The sequence below is a fragment of the Eretmochelys imbricata genome, chromosome 8, assembly GCF_965152235.1.
Source record: "Eretmochelys imbricata isolate rEreImb1 chromosome 8, rEreImb1.hap1, whole genome shotgun sequence".
Classification (NCBI taxonomy): Eukaryota; Metazoa; Chordata; order Testudines; family Cheloniidae; genus Eretmochelys; species Eretmochelys imbricata.
In genome coordinates, this window is record NC_135579.1 from 12,279,425 (window position 1) to 12,297,261 (window position 17,837).

The 17,837-nt window shown below is 37.8% G+C and overlaps 1 protein-coding gene across 2 annotated transcripts in view; it reads right to left on the bottom strand.

The window, feature by feature from the left end:
• Positions 1 to 994: 994 nt before the first annotated feature.
• The window catches only part of DDX46 (DEAD-box helicase 46), a 38,191-nt gene continuing 21,348 nt past the window's right edge, over positions 995 to 17,837 (bottom strand). The window contains exons 14-23 of one of the 2 annotated variants that reach the window (XM_077825433.1): positions 17,543 to 17,707; positions 12,900 to 13,062; positions 12,046 to 12,239; positions 9,681 to 9,818; positions 8,898 to 9,047; positions 7,751 to 7,924; positions 6,054 to 6,272; positions 4,600 to 4,744; positions 3,782 to 3,855; positions 995 to 2,988 (exon numbers count right to left, since the gene is read on the bottom strand). In XM_077825433.1, the coding sequence (XP_077681559.1) occupies positions 2,941 to 2,988; positions 3,782 to 3,855; positions 4,600 to 4,744; positions 6,054 to 6,272; positions 7,751 to 7,924; positions 8,898 to 9,047; positions 9,681 to 9,818; positions 12,046 to 12,239; positions 12,900 to 13,062; positions 17,543 to 17,707 (1,470 nt within the window). In that variant the 3' untranslated portion in view covers positions 995 to 2,940. Of the gene's footprint in view, positions 2,989 to 3,781; positions 3,856 to 4,599; positions 4,745 to 6,053; positions 6,273 to 7,726; positions 7,925 to 8,897; positions 9,048 to 9,680; positions 9,819 to 12,045; positions 12,240 to 12,899; positions 13,063 to 17,542; positions 17,708 to 17,837 lie in introns of both variants that reach the window. The other variant, XM_077825432.1, reaches the window with a different exon arrangement.

Consider the following 17,837-nt stretch of genomic DNA (forward strand, 5'->3'; position numbering starts at 1 on the left):
ACCTGTAGTGGCTGTACATCAATTTAACTTGACTTAATTTTGTAGTGTAGAGATGCCCGTAAAGTCACAATCTAGCCCTCAGAATTAGGGGTTAGTCATGATCAGGAGGGATACTTCTGCACTGCACACACTGTGGAATAAGCTGGTAAGTATATAAGGCAGCCTGGATCTACCACTAGTCAGGACAAGAGATGCCACAAGAAGAGGAATCCCGGGCTATTAGCTGCTGACAAAATATGATTACAGTGAAACGTTTAAAAAAAGTTTATGATCCAGCATCACTTTTTTTCTATTTCTGCCCAAAATACAATCGCTGGAGGATGTTTTGCTTACTCAAACACCAAAACTATAAGGAAAATATAGGGAGTTGGGAACACACTCTCTTTGGAAAGTGTGTTAGATAACAGAGCAAAAAGGGTACATTGCTCTGTTATCTATTATATTGCTCTTTTTTTTTTTTTTTTTTTTTAAAGATACAGTTCAAGTTCTCTTCCAGCATCTGAAAGGGGGTGCATCCCCCAAGGAAGCAGCAGACATGTTATGGTTATCAGAGAGCTGGGTCCACTTCCATGAGCACAAAAACAATTAGGAAGAAAGATTTAATGCAACAATTTTAGTTCATTGTTTTCCTCCATATTCTTATTCTTCGCCTTGTTACCACGATAGCTTTTTCCCCTTCATCTCAATTTCTCTCTTTTTTGCCTTATTTATTTCTGTTAAGAGTTTGTCTCATTTTTTTCCTCTCTTGCAGATTGCTGGCCCTCCCCATCCCAAGTACCCAAGCACCTTAAGTGATGTTTCTCTTGCAGCAGTTTTACTGTCTGGTGTCTGTCTGCTGCTTTTCATTCCATTCCTAACAAAGATTCTAATGTAATGATAGTGAATGTGTTTCCCTACACTTAAAGGAGCAGCTACAATTAGTGAGCACGGAGCTGCAATAGAAACAAGTGCAGAGGCACAGCAAACAGGGCAAAAACCATCATCGGAAAGAGCATTTCAGAAAAAACACATGGACATTATTTTTATTTAGAGGAATTAAAAAAAATATGAATATTGACATTGCATTTAAAAAACCTTGGAAGATTGTACATTGTCCAACCTCGCTGAAAATCCAACAGCGTTGAGCTGGAAATCTCAGAAGTATGTCTATCAGAGCTTTGCTCAGTAGATATCATCACGAACATTTCAAACCAAAGACGTTTAAAAAAAAAAAAAGTCAGAATGCCTGAACCTGAAAGTGCTCTACACCAAACATATCAAAACCCACCACAACTCTGGGGGACATTGCAATTTACAGCACTGTCAAAAAGTTAGACAAGTCAGCACAAACTGTGTGAAACATCTTACATAATAAATAATCCTAACTACGAAGCCTGAAACATTTAAAGGGAATCTGATTTTGAAAATATCTGAGGTTTTGTTTGAACTTTGAGAAGATTTTCTTATATGTGCTACTTCTGGCTCCATTCAGGTGTTTTGTTTTGTTTAGTTTTTTTTTTTTTTTTTTTTTTAAACTTTCTTAGGTATCGTATTAAGGTTGTTCCTGGCAGAGTAAATGTATAGTGCTTAGTGGATATGGCCAGTTTTCTCTTTTTCTACATCTACAAATGTATTAGTATCTCAGAACTGGAGTGGACTTCAAAATATTTGATTTTTGGAAAAAATGAATTTATAACCATGATGCAAGCATTTGATTTGTTCTTCACTAGGGTTAAAGCAGTACATACACATAGCTATTTTAAAAGTATATATTTTTCCTCCACGATGTCAGGTCAGGAAAGCTTTCTACAAAAAGCCTTGTAAGTTTTCATCTTCTTGAAAGCTTTTTCAGCTGCTAGAATGACTCAACAATCTGTCACTTTGGTTACAGATAAGACAAGAGGTTAAAAAAATTAAATCTTGACAGTAACAATGTGAAACGTTAATGACTTCTGGGGATGAGGGAGAAGTGGGTTCAAAAAAGTTGACTCCCAGGAAGCTTTCACGTTCCACCACTGCAATAAGGGTCGTTTGTGGAGCCGACCTACGAAGCTAATTTTTTGTCGAAAGCCATTCTCTAATAGTATAACAACAGTCATCCTGAAAGAATCACATTAAATGTATATATAACACTATAAAAATGTGTCAAACTTTATGCTTGATTACAAAAGTGGTTTCTCTCTTTTGCTGAGATTTATTTATTTTATTTACTAAAGGTTGAAGAATGGGAACAAAATCAAATCCTAAAATGCTGACATTTAGAGAAAATCTGAAAGCCATTTTTGTACTACAAAATGTCTCATTTTACAAGAAACCCAAAGATTTAACTATTCTATTCCCCAAATGATAAAGGCAAAGTAGGAAGTAAAAAAGGATGGGGGGGGAGGGGAGGGATATCTGTAAAACTACACCCTAATTGTTCTAGGACAAAATTCTAAACTCTGATCACACAGGGCTCTCACTGACATCAGTGGGGGTTTTGCAGAGGGAATGCATATGGAATAGGTCACAGAGATGCTACAGATTAGAGAGGAAAATTCTGCTCTTATATTGGCTGTTTTACTACTCCACAATAAACTTAAAAGGTGTGAACTACCCCTAAAATGTGAAGTTGTAAGTACGCCCTAACAAATTCCAAAGCAAAGCCAAAATAATTTAATTTACATTATATCAGAATGTCAGGAAAATTAAAATCTGTTTTATTCAGTAGTTTTACAGTGAAAAAACTATATAAACTATACTTTTCAATTACATCATGCCCTGACAAAGCTGGTCTGCTTTAAGACTGCTAACCTTAGTGAAGAGAATGAGCTGTCTCAGCAAATATCAATTTTGTGTTAAAATGTCAGCAAGGAAAAAATAAAAATATCTTAATTTACAATAAGCAGTGTGAACACCAAAGACAACAGAAGCCACGAAGTGTCAGACACCAGCCGCTGGCAGACAGGTTACTCCAAATATTTACAGAACTTTGTATCTTCCTTTGTTGGTTGGTTGGTATGAGTTTTGCTGCAATTAAAGAGGAAAAATAAGTCAATCACAGCACTAGTTGAAAACAGACAAGTGAACAGCTGAATCATTCATTATTAGAATTGCTCCGCAATAACCCTTTCTTTGACAGTTGGAAGGAATTTTTATGTAGAGTTCAGCAATTTTAAAAATAGAGCAAAGCTAGATCAATAAAGGCACAAGAGCAATGGAACCCACGAGCAGCTGGGTTGAGAAGTGTCTGCTACCAGCAGTTCTGCCTGAGTCTAATGCAATATTATTGTAGGTTGCTCCACAAAAAGCCAAGGCCTGTGCTTCTGAAGAATTCAGAATTCCAGTCTCCCAAGGCAATCCTTGATTTGCAAACGAGGAGCAAGATAACTCTAAATACAGAAGACTACTGCTCCTGACGTGCTGCATGGAGCAACTAACCTCAACACAGTACAAACAACTAAAAACAAGAAAAGTTAAAAACCAATCTGTTACATGCCCAGCTCTGCCTAACGGAGCTAAAGCCAGGAAATGAACTGTTTTGTGAGGTAAGAACTAGCCCTTAAAGTGATGTCACAAAATTCTGTTGAGGTCTTTTGTCTGCATAGAATACCTATGAGCCTGGGTTGACCCACAGAACAGAGAAATGTATTTTCTTTGCTGTTCGCCAGTACAGCATATTTTAGATCTGCAGCTTCCTGTCCCAGATATTAATAAAGATTTATGCTCTAGCATTGGTATAAACTTTCTGAAACATGTACTTGTAAAGCTTTAAAAAGCCAAGCACATTCTTCTGAAATACAGTATACTGTATTTCACTTACCAGTCTGATAAGTTCTTCTTTTATAAGCCTAGTGATTTCTGCCTTTGCTTTCTGCACAGCCAGTTCATTGGCACCTGGTGACAGAACAGGAAGAAACAAAATATTAGAATCTTTTCCACACACAACGCCGAAAGAGTAAAACTGCAAGTTACTTCTAGTAGCACTGTATAGGTTGTCAAACACATTTTAATAGTTTGCAGTTGAACTCTCGACTAGTGTTTATTACCAGGGCTGGTTTGTTTTTTTAAACAAAGGACATACTTAAAATTTCGAGTCACATTTCACACTACCCACAAACACCTAAAACAACAGGTTACTTTGCAGACAAACTCACATCAGCAATAGAGCATGCCAGAGTAAACGTAAGATTAATTGGGCCATAGGTTGCAGACAATAGATTTGAACAGGTATGATCCCTGCCCAGTGCTGCTGGATAACAGCACCATTTTGTCTCTTCTCCATGGCAACTCAAATAAGGTCGCTCCGTTTCCTCTCATTTTTTAGCACCAAGTGTATTCTTCTTGTTATTCTTTTTTTGAATATTTCATATACAGCCACCATGTAAGCAAGCACCTTTAGTCTGGGTAGGATGTTGGTCCCGAGAGGTCTTCACATCACCATGATCCAAGTGGCAAAAACTATCGAGACAAATGAGTGGCTTCCCTGGGTGCCCACATTTCCATAACCAACAATGGTCTGGAGTGAGGACCCAAAGGTTACTACAATAATGATTATGGTTACTACCACAAGGATTCTCATGTCTAGTTTCACACTGTACTGGGGACATTTTTTTAAATTTAAATATCTGTCGTACTTACTCTCTATAGCCAAGTAAATTTTTCGTTCTCCTTCCTTGGGTTCTTTGCCTGGAGGGAAATACGTTCCTCTGATTGTAATGGCAGCTTCAGAATATTCACTGATTCTCTGCAGAGCTTCCTTGGAGGTAACCTTCCACCTAGCAGTCTGCACAAGAAAAAGGTATAGGAAGAGGAGCAGCGAGAAAGACATTTTATAAAAGAGGAACCAGAGGGTTAGCTGACATTCTAGACAGAAAATGTATCAACAAAATTATATGGTGAGAGCTATTTAAACAGAAATGTGTTCCAGGGCAAATAGGTTTTAATCAGTTCTTTTAAAAAATGAGCACCCACGTCCAAACAAACGTATGCCATAAAATACATTAGCACTGCTACCCCTTACTTCAGGGAAAGAAGAAGAAGAAAGGTGGAGGAAAGAGAATGATGGATGTACGGGACCACTGGAAAGAGCTTGCCAGTGTTTCCATTTCACTCTGTGGGAAGTTTAGAAGCTTGAAGACTGAAGTGTGAGAAAGAGTACTTCATTCACTTGGACACTGAGATTTCAACAGAAATAATTGCTAAGACACACTGTTACAAATTCTTTTCAAGAATGAGGCAAACTGCTATCTTATGTATCACCTACTATGATCTAGTGTACAAAGGTAGGGGCATATGAAGAACAAACTCAGGGCTAGGATATAGCCCATACTGTGGTTATGTGCATGCAATTTGAGTCCCATTGAGAAAACTCATGCAATTATACTAAACATTTACACTGTACTTGCATTAGGAAGAGCAGGCAGGAAAGAGCAAACTCGCATCTCTCTCACTAATTCTACTAGTCAGGCGATTACTCTTATTGGTATTAGAATAGCACCAAGAGGTCCAATGACTGGTCAGGGCCACATTGTGTTAGACAACGTACAGACAGAGAGCAAAAGATAGTCCCTGTTCCAAAAGGCTGACAGTGGAGATTTTTTAGAAGCATAAATGGCAGTTATGCACTTAATTCCCATTGACTGAGTTAGGTGCCTAACTACTTTTTATGCCCCTGAAAATCTCCCCTAATAATCTTAGTTTAAGAAGAGATGTAATAATCAAGACATATGGGTCTGGACCAGAATTGTGGTAGTGTGGCCAAAGAAGAAAGGCCAGATCTTTTCAATATTACATAGGAAAATTCAATAAGATTTAGATGCTGACTGGATCAAGGGCAGAGCTTCACATTTTCATGTGGTAAGGAACAGTCTTAGAATGTGTCTGAAAGATTATGCATCTCTTACATGGTGCAGATTACACAGCTGAGCTAATGTCACGGAGCTTTATTGGATACAGCTGATAAAGATCTGAGACACAGACAAAACCTCTCTGTTGGAACAAACACATTAAAAACTTGTACAAAGAGTCTGCAGTAAAGCACTGTGTTAAGTGACTGGAATTAAAATATGATTAAAGAAAAAAATGATGCTTGCCTGTGGGAAGTCATTGATCTCTAATTCCTCCTCGTATCTCTTAAATGATTCACTTTGTCCTCCCTCCTGTTTTTCTTCCTCTTGTTTTTCTATGGGCACATAATTGAGCTTGGCATTTATCTTTTCAGCCAGTTGCTCTGCAATAGTTTTGGCAGATACAGTAGGAGCCTGAATTGTGCCTCCTCTCAAGATAGCATTTGTAGCCTGCTGCATCACATCCTGTAATAAAACAAGTCTACATTCATTACAAGGTACCCAGAGGCAGCACCATAAAAACCTGGCCTTTTCAGCACCAGAGTTTCATTACATTTCTACACATAAATAAATGCCCATGTAGGCAGCTTCAACACTCTTCCCAATCCCGCCCAAAAAAGAAAAAAAAAAAAAAGCCTTGCTACATTTTCTACTCTAAATGCTATGGACATTCCAGACTGCCGTCAGCAAAACAAAACGTAATTTTACGTCATCCCATACACTTCTAGTCCAATTACCAAGCTAGGAAAAGGAGCATACACTCCTTCCTGTGATAGAAATCAAAACTCGGCAGTGCACAAGGACTGCTTTGACAATATACTCTGTTCTTTAGTTCAGTGGGTCTCAACCTTTCCAGGCGATTGTACCCCTTTCAGGAGTCTGATTTGTCTTGCATACCCACAAGTTTCACTTCACTTAAAAACTACTTGCTTACCAAAATCAGACACAGAAATAAAAAGAATGCCACAGCACACTTACTGAAAACCTGCTTGCTTTCTCGTTTTTACCATATAATTATAACATAAATCAATTGGAATATAAATATTGTACTTACATTTCAGTGTATAGTTTATAGAGCAGTATAAACAAGTCATTTTCTGTATGAAATTTTAGTTTGTACTGACTTCACTAGTGTTTTTATGTAGCCTGTTGTAAAACTAGACAAATATCTAGATGAGCTTATGTAACCCCGGGAAGACCTCTGCGTACCCCCAGGAGTAGGTGTACCCCTGGTCGAGAACCACTACTTTAGTTCATCCAAGACATTATACATTGTGAACTGAAATCCCCCAACACTAAACAAGAAGCTATCTTATACATAATAACTTTCACAGCAATATATTCTAAAAAGCTTAAACTTTCAGATGAACATTATTAATGCTTTATAACAGGAGTGAGTTGACTGCTGTTAACTAGGAAGTTAGATTTGGATTAAAATTTCCTCTTCCTCTTTAGTTCCCCCGCCAAGAATCAAAGGTTCATGGTGACTATGTTGATTCCAAAGGTGGAAACTTCAAAAACTAACAACCCATCTTCTGCAAAATGCTACTGAAGTTCATATACATTTTAAATTAAATCACAGAGTTCTACAACCATGAGAAAACGTATTGTATATTACATACTTCAGCAGACAGATATTTTGTAATTCTAATAATTTTAACAAATCCGTTAGTCACTACTGGTAAAATTAGCTATAATTAACCCTTTGTGTCAAAGCAGATCAGGGGTTCCAGTTTTTGTGCTAATGCATTTTGTCACATCAAAAAGGTTACAAAACAGATAGTCAAAAGACTCATATGATTTACCATTAAGTACCGAATAAGAAAGCTAAATAGAACAATACGTTAACATGGCTGTAAAACAAAAATACATTCTATTAAACATTTAGTAAAAAATTGTTGCTTGGTAGAGAGGGTGACCTTAAAGTGAAAAGGGACCAATACTTGTGCCTCTGCTCCAAGATTCTTCTGAGCATTAATTCTTAAAGCTAGTCTTTTGGCAATTTCCAGTTTTTCTGCATTACCAGCTGTTGGTGTAGGAACATTAGATGTTCCCGGTGCTGCCATGTCTTTCACTCTTTTTTTTGAATTGAACATGCTCTCAATTTGTTCATCAATCTAAAGAATAGAACAAGGATATCAGTACATTCAGCATTATGCAATTCTTGTCCACATATGGTAAGAAAACATCCGTGTACATTTGCTTTATTTTTCAAAAAATAAATTTTGAATCTTGCAACAATAAACGTTGACAGAGCCTGCACAAAACTACAGTGCTACAGTGAGGAAGGATGATCTTTTGGTCAGGAAACAGACTGGGCATCAGGAGACTGGATGTCTATTTCTGGCCGTGCCACAGATTTACTTTCTACCTTTAACAAGGGATTTATACTGAGTCCATCAGTTTCACACAAATTAAGGTTAAGCACTTTGAGATTCTCACATAGGAAGTGCCATTTAAGTGCAAACTGATGCACCAAGTTCTGTACACAAATCTCACCCTTCAGCTGCGGGAGACAGAGGAGGGCAGCGTTCACATTGTGAAGGCTACAGAGCTGGTTTGTGAGGGAGGATTTCCAGCAGTTCTTCTACAGCCTTTGTATCAGTAGTCAGAGTAATTTTCCAGATCATGGAAAAGGTAGCAAATATTAAGGAAAGGTACCTAATATGGATTTAGAAATGGGAAAAGCTGCTATATATTTCTTTCCATCACTATACTACAAGACTATTGTGAATGAGTGTGACTATTTTATTTTGTGCAAGATGATTAACTTTGCAAAGGTGAAAAACTGCTTGTGCCCTTTTGAATGGAATAATAGCCATATTTATCTTATTTATAAAATACCAGTAAGTGACAAATGGCAGATTTTTAACTCCTTATGAGGTCTATGCACTCATACATTACATACAGATTTACACACAAGAGGTATCTAGTAAGTTAGAGGGGTGTGTGGAATAGCAGAAATCCATGCATTCTGCAATTTATTACAGTTGTACCTGTATGGGTTATTTTAGTGAATACAGTGAAATCCCTTAAAAAAAAAAACAAAAAACAAAAAACAAACACTTTTTCCCCCCCCTTAATGCTTACATCAAGAGCAGTATCCTCATCATCTGAATCCTGCAGGCCAAGGGCAGCTTTTTGTAGTTTCTTTCGCTCATTAGCCAAAGCATGTTCTGTTTCATCAAACTTGAATCCTTTGCCAGAGAATCCGCTGCTCTTTTTAATAGTTTTCCCCTCCTATAAACAGGAATGTTTATTTTAAAAAGTCACTTCAAACACTAAAAGTTTTAAAAGACACTTCCAGAACAATTGTGAATATAGACTATTTAACTGATAATGATGTTAAATGAAAAAAAAATCAAGACAAAATTAGGACATTTATCAGGCTTTTCAAACCTTGAAACAACTATTTTACAATGAAAAGTTTAACAGCTATTTTATATCAACTAAGTAGATGTAAACATATCTTTTGAGTAATATAATTGTATAAACTGAAATATTCCCTGAGATAACAGAATTTTCTCTTTGGCAGACAAGAAACACATTATATTCAATTTTTGAACCATGTGCTCAAATAGTGTGATGGTGTGACCAATATAAATAAAATATAAATACTGCAGCACCGTTGTTGTCTTTTATAGGATTTCTAAAAAAATAAGGTCTCAAGACAGCTCACATACACATCGTTATAACATCAAATTCACAAGAAGAGTCTTGAAAACACTTCAGACTCCAATCCTGCAAACATTTAACACCTTTTTGACCTCACATGAGTAGCCCCAATGAAGTTAGTGCGATTACTTAGGTGTGTAGAGTTATGTGCAAAGTAGCAAAACCACAAACACATGAAGAAAGAAAAAGGTTACTTACAGCCTTCTGTTGATCTTTGAAGTCACTCCAGAGCTTCTCCAGCTCCGCAGGAATTGGTTTCCCTGACAATTCCAAAGCCTTAATTATATCACCAGCATACCGTGCTTGATCTTCAGTAATGAAAGTGAATGCAAATCCCTATTGAATTTTAATAAACAACGTGAATTTAATCAGTATTAATAATCCATTAAGACCCATGACCTCTTTTTCTACTGAAGCATTGCAGCACAGGTAGTTCTGTTAAACTACATAAAAGTAAAACTGGATATTTTAATATGAACTTCCTTTTAAAGAGGAATATGAGCTAACTAGGGCTGTTGATCAATTGTGGTTAACTCACGTGATTAAAAAAATTAAATGCGATTAATCGCAGTTTTAATTGCACTGTTAAATAGAATATCAATTGAAATGTATTAATATTTTGGATTTTTTTCCCTATATTTTCACATATATTCTATTCTGTAATTAAAACAAAAGTGGATATTATAAATATTTGCACTGTGAAAATGATACAACAGTATTTTTCAATTCCCCTCCTACAAGTACTGTAGTGCAATCTCTTTGTGATGAAAGTGCAACTTACAAATATAGGTTTTTTTGTTCCATAACTGTACTCAAAAACAAAACAATGTCCTACAAGTCCACTAAGTCCTATTTCTTGCTCAGCCAATCGCTAAGACAAACAAGTTTGCTTACATTTACAGGAGATAATGCTGCCCTCTTCTTATTTACAACGTCACCAGAAAGTGAAAAGTCATTTGCATGGCATTTTTGTAGCCATCATTGCAAGGTATTTACGTGCTAGATATGCTAAACATTTGTATGCCCCTTCATACTTTGGCCACCATTCCAGAGGATGCTTCCATGCTGATGACGCTCGTTTAAAAAATAAATGTATTAATTAAATTTGTGACTGAACTCCTTGAAGGAGAACTGTATGTCCCCTGCTCTGTTTTACCCGCATTCAGCCATATATTTCCTGTTATAGCAGTCTCAGATGATGCCTCAGCACATGTTCATTTTAAGAACACTTTCACTGCAGACTTGACAAAATACAAAGAAGGTACCAATCTGAGATTTCTAAAGATAGCTACAGCACTCGACCCAAGGATAAAGAATCTGAAGTGCCTTCCAAAATATGAGAGGGATGAGGTGTGGAGCATGCTTTCAGAAGTCTTAAAAGAGCAACATTGATGCAGAAACTCCAGAATCCAAACCACCAAAAAAATCAACCTTCTGCTGGGGACATCTGACTCAGATAATGAAAATGAACATGCGTTGGTCCATAGTGCTTTGTTTTGTTATCGAGAAGAACTCATCAGCAGCATGGACGCATGTCCTCTGGAATGGTGGCTGAAGCATGAAGGAACATATGAAACTTTAGTGCATCTGGCACATAAATATTTTGTGATTCCAGCTATAACAGTGCCATGCGAACGCCCGTTCTCACTTTCAGGTGACACTGTAAACAAGCAGCGGGCAGCATTATCTCCTGCAAATGTAAACAAACTTGTCTGTCTGAGCGATTGGCTGAACAAGAAGTAGGACTGAGTGGACTTACAGGCGCTAAAATTTTACAGTGTTTTATTGTTGAGTGCAGTTTTTTTTGTACATTATTCTACATTTGTAAGTTCAACTTTCATGATAAAGAGATTGCACTACAGTACTTGTATTAGGTGAATTGAAAAATACTATTTCTTTTGTTTATTTATGGTGCAAATACTTGTAATCAAAAATAAAGGGAGCACTGTACACCTTGTATTCTGTGTTATTGAAATCAATATATTTGAAAACGCAGAAAACATCAAAAAATATTTAAATAAATGGTATTCTATTATTGTTTAATCACGATTTTTTAATCGTACGATTAATTGCTTGACAGCCCTAGAATTAACTCGTGTGCTTAGCATGTAAAGTGATACAATAATTCAACCATTCACAATGAAATCTAAAGCTTTTTATTTAAGTCTGGTCATGGTTGTAAGTTTGGAACATGAAATCTTCCGAGGTCACTCACGCACATTTCCAAGCATGAGCAGTATCAGATGTTCAGCAACAGAGCCAAATTCATGGGGAAGCCTTACTCCAGTAAGCATTTCCTAAGTGCCACACAAATTTGGTTCAGAACAGGAAGCTGAGTTTTAAAATTTAGACCACTGCCTTACTCTTGATGTCTCTAAAAACCTCACAGCGTTCATTATTTATTAATATTTGTATTACTGTAGTGCCTGGCCCTAGGATCCCTTCTCATCGAATACCAAAGAAACATTCTCTTCTCCCAATCCCTGTTTTGGATAACTATATTAAACAAACAGGGCAGGGTTCTAAACACAGTTAAGAAGAACAAATAATTACGTGTACATACTTTGTTGCCAGCTCGTCCAGTTCGGCCTGCTCTGTGCACATAATCTTCATAATGGTTGGGACAGCTGTAATTGACTACCAGCATTAGTTGCTTTACATCCAGGCCTCGTGCTGCTACAGATGTGGCCACAAGAAGTTTGCATACTCCGTTCTTAAAATCATTAATTATGCTGTCTCTGTCATATTGATCAATACCTGCAAGGAGCCACACAAAAAAGTTCATTTTTAAACTCTGTGTGATTTAATTTCATGCATTTATTTTCTTTTGATTCAGAATAATAAAAAGCATCTTTACACAGGATCAGGGAACTTTCACCAATTATTTAAAATGCCAAAACCTAACACAAAATTCAATTAACTCCAGAACAATAAACCATTTCGTTTCTGCACTACAGTAGCCTGAGCAAAATTATTTATGCTCCACTCTGTGTTCTAGATTGATTTCTCTGCCATGCAGTAGTAATTTAAGAAAGTAGGTGATGGAAACCTAACAGCCAACAGTTTTGTGGACTCTACAAAAACCCATTTCATACTCCCCCTACTGGTCTGCAATAGCAATGAACTACTACTGTTCTCAGAGATGTGTTACTGCCAGACCAGTTCATAATCCTGCTGCATAAAGAGAGATTTTGCCATGTTATGGCATTTTATAGGTTAAAAACACCATGTCAATTTCAGTTTCATTCAAACAGAGAAAAATATAGGTCTCTCAAATGAAAGACCACAGTGGCGAGGGAGAAAATATTCCAAGGTCTATAATGGTATTGTATGGAAAAAATTAAAACATTTCTTTAAAATTACCCAATCCTATTATTCTAGTTTAAAATAATGTAAGCCCTTAAGATTGCATACTACCTCCATGAAGTGACATGCAGGGATAAGAGGCTCTCATTAAATCTTTCAGCAACCCGTCAGCATGTTCCTGTTTATCGACAAATATGATGACTGATCCTTTCTCTTGATAATGTCCCAGAAGCTCAAGTAACTTCAAGAACTTGTTCTCTTCTTCTATCACGATCTGAAAAGCAAACAGAACAAACAAAAAGACGTTGCACCTTCCACTGGATTATGGGCATTACAAACTCTTAACTCCTTTTATTGGGCTTTGATTATACGAATACTATGAACAGAAGCTGGATTTTCTTTGTGTTGCATCTACAGAGAGAAGTGGGAGTATTAAAGCGGACAGTGAGCTAAGCTGGTCAAAACCTAGTAAAGAAACTAGTGACATTACTATCCGCAAAGGGGAGGGGGGGTGCACATGTGTTTGTTTATAGCAGAACAGCGTGGGGCATGGCTGGGGAAGCCTAGCTGAAGCAGGCTCAGGAGTCCAAGCTGGTGGTGGGTAGTAGGAGTGAGGGGCTCACCTAAGTGTGAAGCTCAGGCTACATAACCAAGGTAGTGTGCAGCCCTTCATTAAGCTGCTGGCTGTGATGTGTGTACACAGCAACACAGGGCAGGAGACAGAAAGGAGCAACTTCTTACATGTTTATGATTTCTAAAGGGATGAGTAGGGGAACGGGAACTGGAACTGTTGGTGGGGAGCTAGATGTTGTGGGGAATGGTGTGGTAGGTGGTGAAATAAAGACATGCCAGTAATAGAACAGTCAAGGTTTTTGGACATAACCCGTGGATGAAATTTCTCTCTTACCTGACCTGTTAAACAAAAAAACTACACATTGCAAACATTTCACAGCACCACCATTATCCCCATTTCCTTATAACAAAATGTACGGGAGGAACACTTAGGAATCACGTAACAATCATGTGTCCTAGTGGAAAGACCACTGGATGGGGGCTTTCCCTAGCTCTGCCTGCTGGGTGACCTTGGGGAGTCACTTCACCTCTCTGTGACTCAGTTTTCCATCTGTAAAAGGGGAAAATGATGTAAAGTTCTTTGAGATCTACTGATGAACAGCACTGTATAAAAGGTAGGGGATAGTCACTGAAAACTTACATCAGCATAGCTACATCTCAATGGTGTGAAAACTCCACTCCTCTGTGAGACGTAGCTATGCCAACCTAACCTCTGGTACGGGTAGCATTAGACTGATGGAAAAATACTGTCAATCTAGCTATCACCTCTCAGGAAAGTGGATTAACTATAGGAAGGGTTCTCCCATCGCTGTAGTTATTGTCTACAATGAAGACACATCCTAAGGCCACATCGACACTTACAAGTTTACAGTGGCATAGCTGTACCGCTGTAAGACTGCTCATGTAGTTGAGTTATGCCAACAGGAGAAAGCTCTCCCATTGACATAACAAAACAAGCAAAATGAGTGGTGGCAGCTATGTCACCAGGAGAGCGTCTCCCGATGACGCAATGCTGTGCACATGAGGACTTATTCCGGCAAATTTATGTCACTCAAGGGTTTTTTTTATTGTTTTTTTTTTCCAAACCCCTGAGCGACAAAAGTTTTGCCAACATAAGTGCTAGTGTAGACATGGGGTAAGAATATTACCTACTCACAGCAGCATATCAACTGCAAACGTAGGTGAGGACTAACTGACCATTAACTCCTACCAACAAACATTTTTCTTTTGGTTTAAAAAAAACCTAGAAATTAAATGGCAAAATGCTTCATTAATGGAGAGTTACGGTTGTCTGGTGATAGATATTCTGGCAGGGCACAAGCTAAGTCAGCAAACTCAAACCAGGAAATATAGAGTTACGGTAAACACCCTGTGACGCATGGCCAGAAAGGGTTAAACATCCTGCAAAATAAAATAGCCCTCAAAAGACATGTGGGGAGATAATGCTTGTGTTTTTACATATGTCTGAGTAGGGTACACAGTGTAATCAACAGTCCCTATCTATGCTGTATTATGATAATTCAGAGATCAAAAGAACATCCTAGCATTTAAATAAATTGTAAAAACGGGAGATCTTGGTATTCACCTCTCTTTGAAATATACTGTGAATGGTGGAGGAACAAGCAAATTGCCTTATGTTAATTCTATAGCTAAGTACTGGTGATGGACCACCTTCAAAGTCATCTTAATTACCTTTTGTTCCTGGAGAAACTCCCAACTTATCAAAGAGGACATGAAATTGTATAAAAAAATCCTTGGGTCCTGATTCTGTCATCTCAGATCCGCTTAAGCTTCATCAGGGGAAGTTTGAGTCGCAAGACTGTATTCCCAGTTATGCTGGTGCACCCTGAATATGATATTTGGACATTGGACTATAACCTATTAACTGAATTCTGAAGGAACTCTTTGCAACTACAAAGCTCACCAACTCTGCTATGAATCTAAACCTCAATTAACTGAACTCATGTCTGTATGCATATTGATCTTTTAACCATTCTCTCATTTTTTAATAAATTTTAGTTTAATTAATAAGAATTGGCTGTAGTGTGTATTTGGGTAAGATCTGGAATATTCAATAACCTGGCAGGTAATGTGTCCGATCCTTTGGGATTGGTAGAACCTTTTCTTTTACATGATGAAATAAGATTTTCAGGAATCATCATATTTGACCTAGGTACCTGGATGGAGGCCTGAGGCTGGATCACTTTAAGGGAACTGTGTTGTTTGGACTTCTGAGTAACCAGTAAGGTAATAAAGAAGCTGTTTTATGCTAGCTTGGTAAAGCTAAGTACTGGAATATCCACCAGCTTTTTGTCTGCCCCATTCTTTGCAGTTCACTCTAATTGAGTGCCCACAGCTGGCCCCCACAGGGACCCCGGTCACACCCACTCAGCCTTAACTCTGCTCTCTGAGGAATGCCCCACAACACACACACTCTCCCCTCCCCAATCCTCCCCCCCCGCCCCCCCCGTAATGGACAGGTACAAACTGCACGTCCCTTACACGGAGTCTATTCCACCGACAGACTACTACATTTGTAAAATTTAACAGCAACTTCAGACCCTTTTACAACTCCTTCACACTTGCACACAAGATACCACCTAAACCTATACTTTCCCCTACCTAATCATTAAATCCACAGACTGCTCTCCTATCCCATCTCCCTGTTGACAATACCCACAGCAAGAAGACCCCAGGGCCTGGTTACTGGCACAACCTACACAATTTCATACTGCAATGATGTAGACTGAAACCTCAAGGTACACATGCACCTCTTTCTTCTGATAGCACACAAGCTGCCCCAGTTTTTTCCTCCACTATTCAATACAGCTACACATAATGCAGGGATTGCAGCTGAAGGGCATGCTGACAATTCCCAGTGACTATTGCTACCTCCAGGGGTGCAGAGCTAAGGCTAAGTGGGCATTTACCTTAACCCTATTTCCTGGTTTTCAGAGGTTTCAATTGTGCTGAGTTTGACGTTCTATCACTAGGCAATTTGAACTCTGCATTCACCAAGCTTTTTGCCATGTAACTGCATTAGTACTCACTAATATACCTTATACATTGCTACAGAAACGGTAATGTTCTAATGAAAAATGGCACATGAAAGAAGACACCACCGAGTAGCGCAGCAAAGCGACTATTTGGCAAGCCAAAATGACTACAAATATAACTTCATAGTTATCCATTGATTTGGGCTGCAATTATTCGGCAAGGCAATTGTTTTCACATTCAGAGAATGTGGCCATCAGAGATAGGTCAGGATAATAAACATTTGATTTAAGCATTCCATTATAAACTTTTGAAAGCATAAAAACAAGAAAGGCCACAAATAAAAAACACACTTTAACGTAGCAATTCCTTTTAAACCCCTTTAAGCAATACCTTTGTTTGAAGAAAAATACCATTATACTAGGATTTAACTGACAAACCATAAGATATGACCAGATCAGCAGGATGTTTGAAAATTTAAAGAAACAACTGCACCACCTGCTAAGACCAACAGTCTAAAAATTCACAAGGTAAGAAGTACTTGTACAATGAACAAACTGTGGAACATATACTTTTAAAAAACATTCTTCATTACAGTTGTCATTTCTGAACTTCCATATAATCTAATGTCACATTAACTAGGATGGCAGCTCAGAAATGCCACTTCTTAACTGTAACTGACCATATACATTTAACGTTTTACCCACGGGAGGACTGCTTGCCTCGTGAGAACTTTCATGCTGCTGAGCTAGCCAAAATAGGTGCCATTTTCTTTTAAGTAGTAGCAAACATTTCTGGAAACCTTCTGTATCTCCCACAACTCATTACACCAAACAAACAAGTTGTATCCCTTGGGCATACATGCAAGGGGGAAAATAACCTTATTTACTGACATAATTTTATCAATAATATGCTGTCCTTTCCAATCAATTCCAAGGTAAGTCAAGTAAAACCGATTACTTTTTCAAGTCAGTGTCTCAGATCATTGTTAACAAATTATTTACTACTTCATTGAGTGAAAGTATTAGAAGGTATTTTTAATGGTTTAAGCCCATAAAAATATCCAGAAGTAAAATAGCCTTTAATATATGATTTTGCATTCAGTATTAAATATGAATGTCTTATCAGAAATGTCTTATCACTAATGAAACAAACAGATAAAAAAGATGCAGCCATGCAACACTCACCACTTCTTGTTCCACATCAGAACAGACAACACTCCTGCCCCCAACTTGTACCTCAATTGGCTTATTCAGAATTCGGCGAGCTAATGCCTCCATAGCTCTGGGGAAGGTGGCAGAGAACATGACTGTCTGACGATCAGGTCTGATGTTGTCTACAATGCGCATGACCTGGTTGAAGAGTAAAATTACAATTAATACCAAAAAGTGTTCTACACAAGACGGAATGGACTTCACAAGACTTCACGCTTGCCTGTCAGTTTAAAAACTAAGGAATAATGGCTTTGCACGGAATATAAAT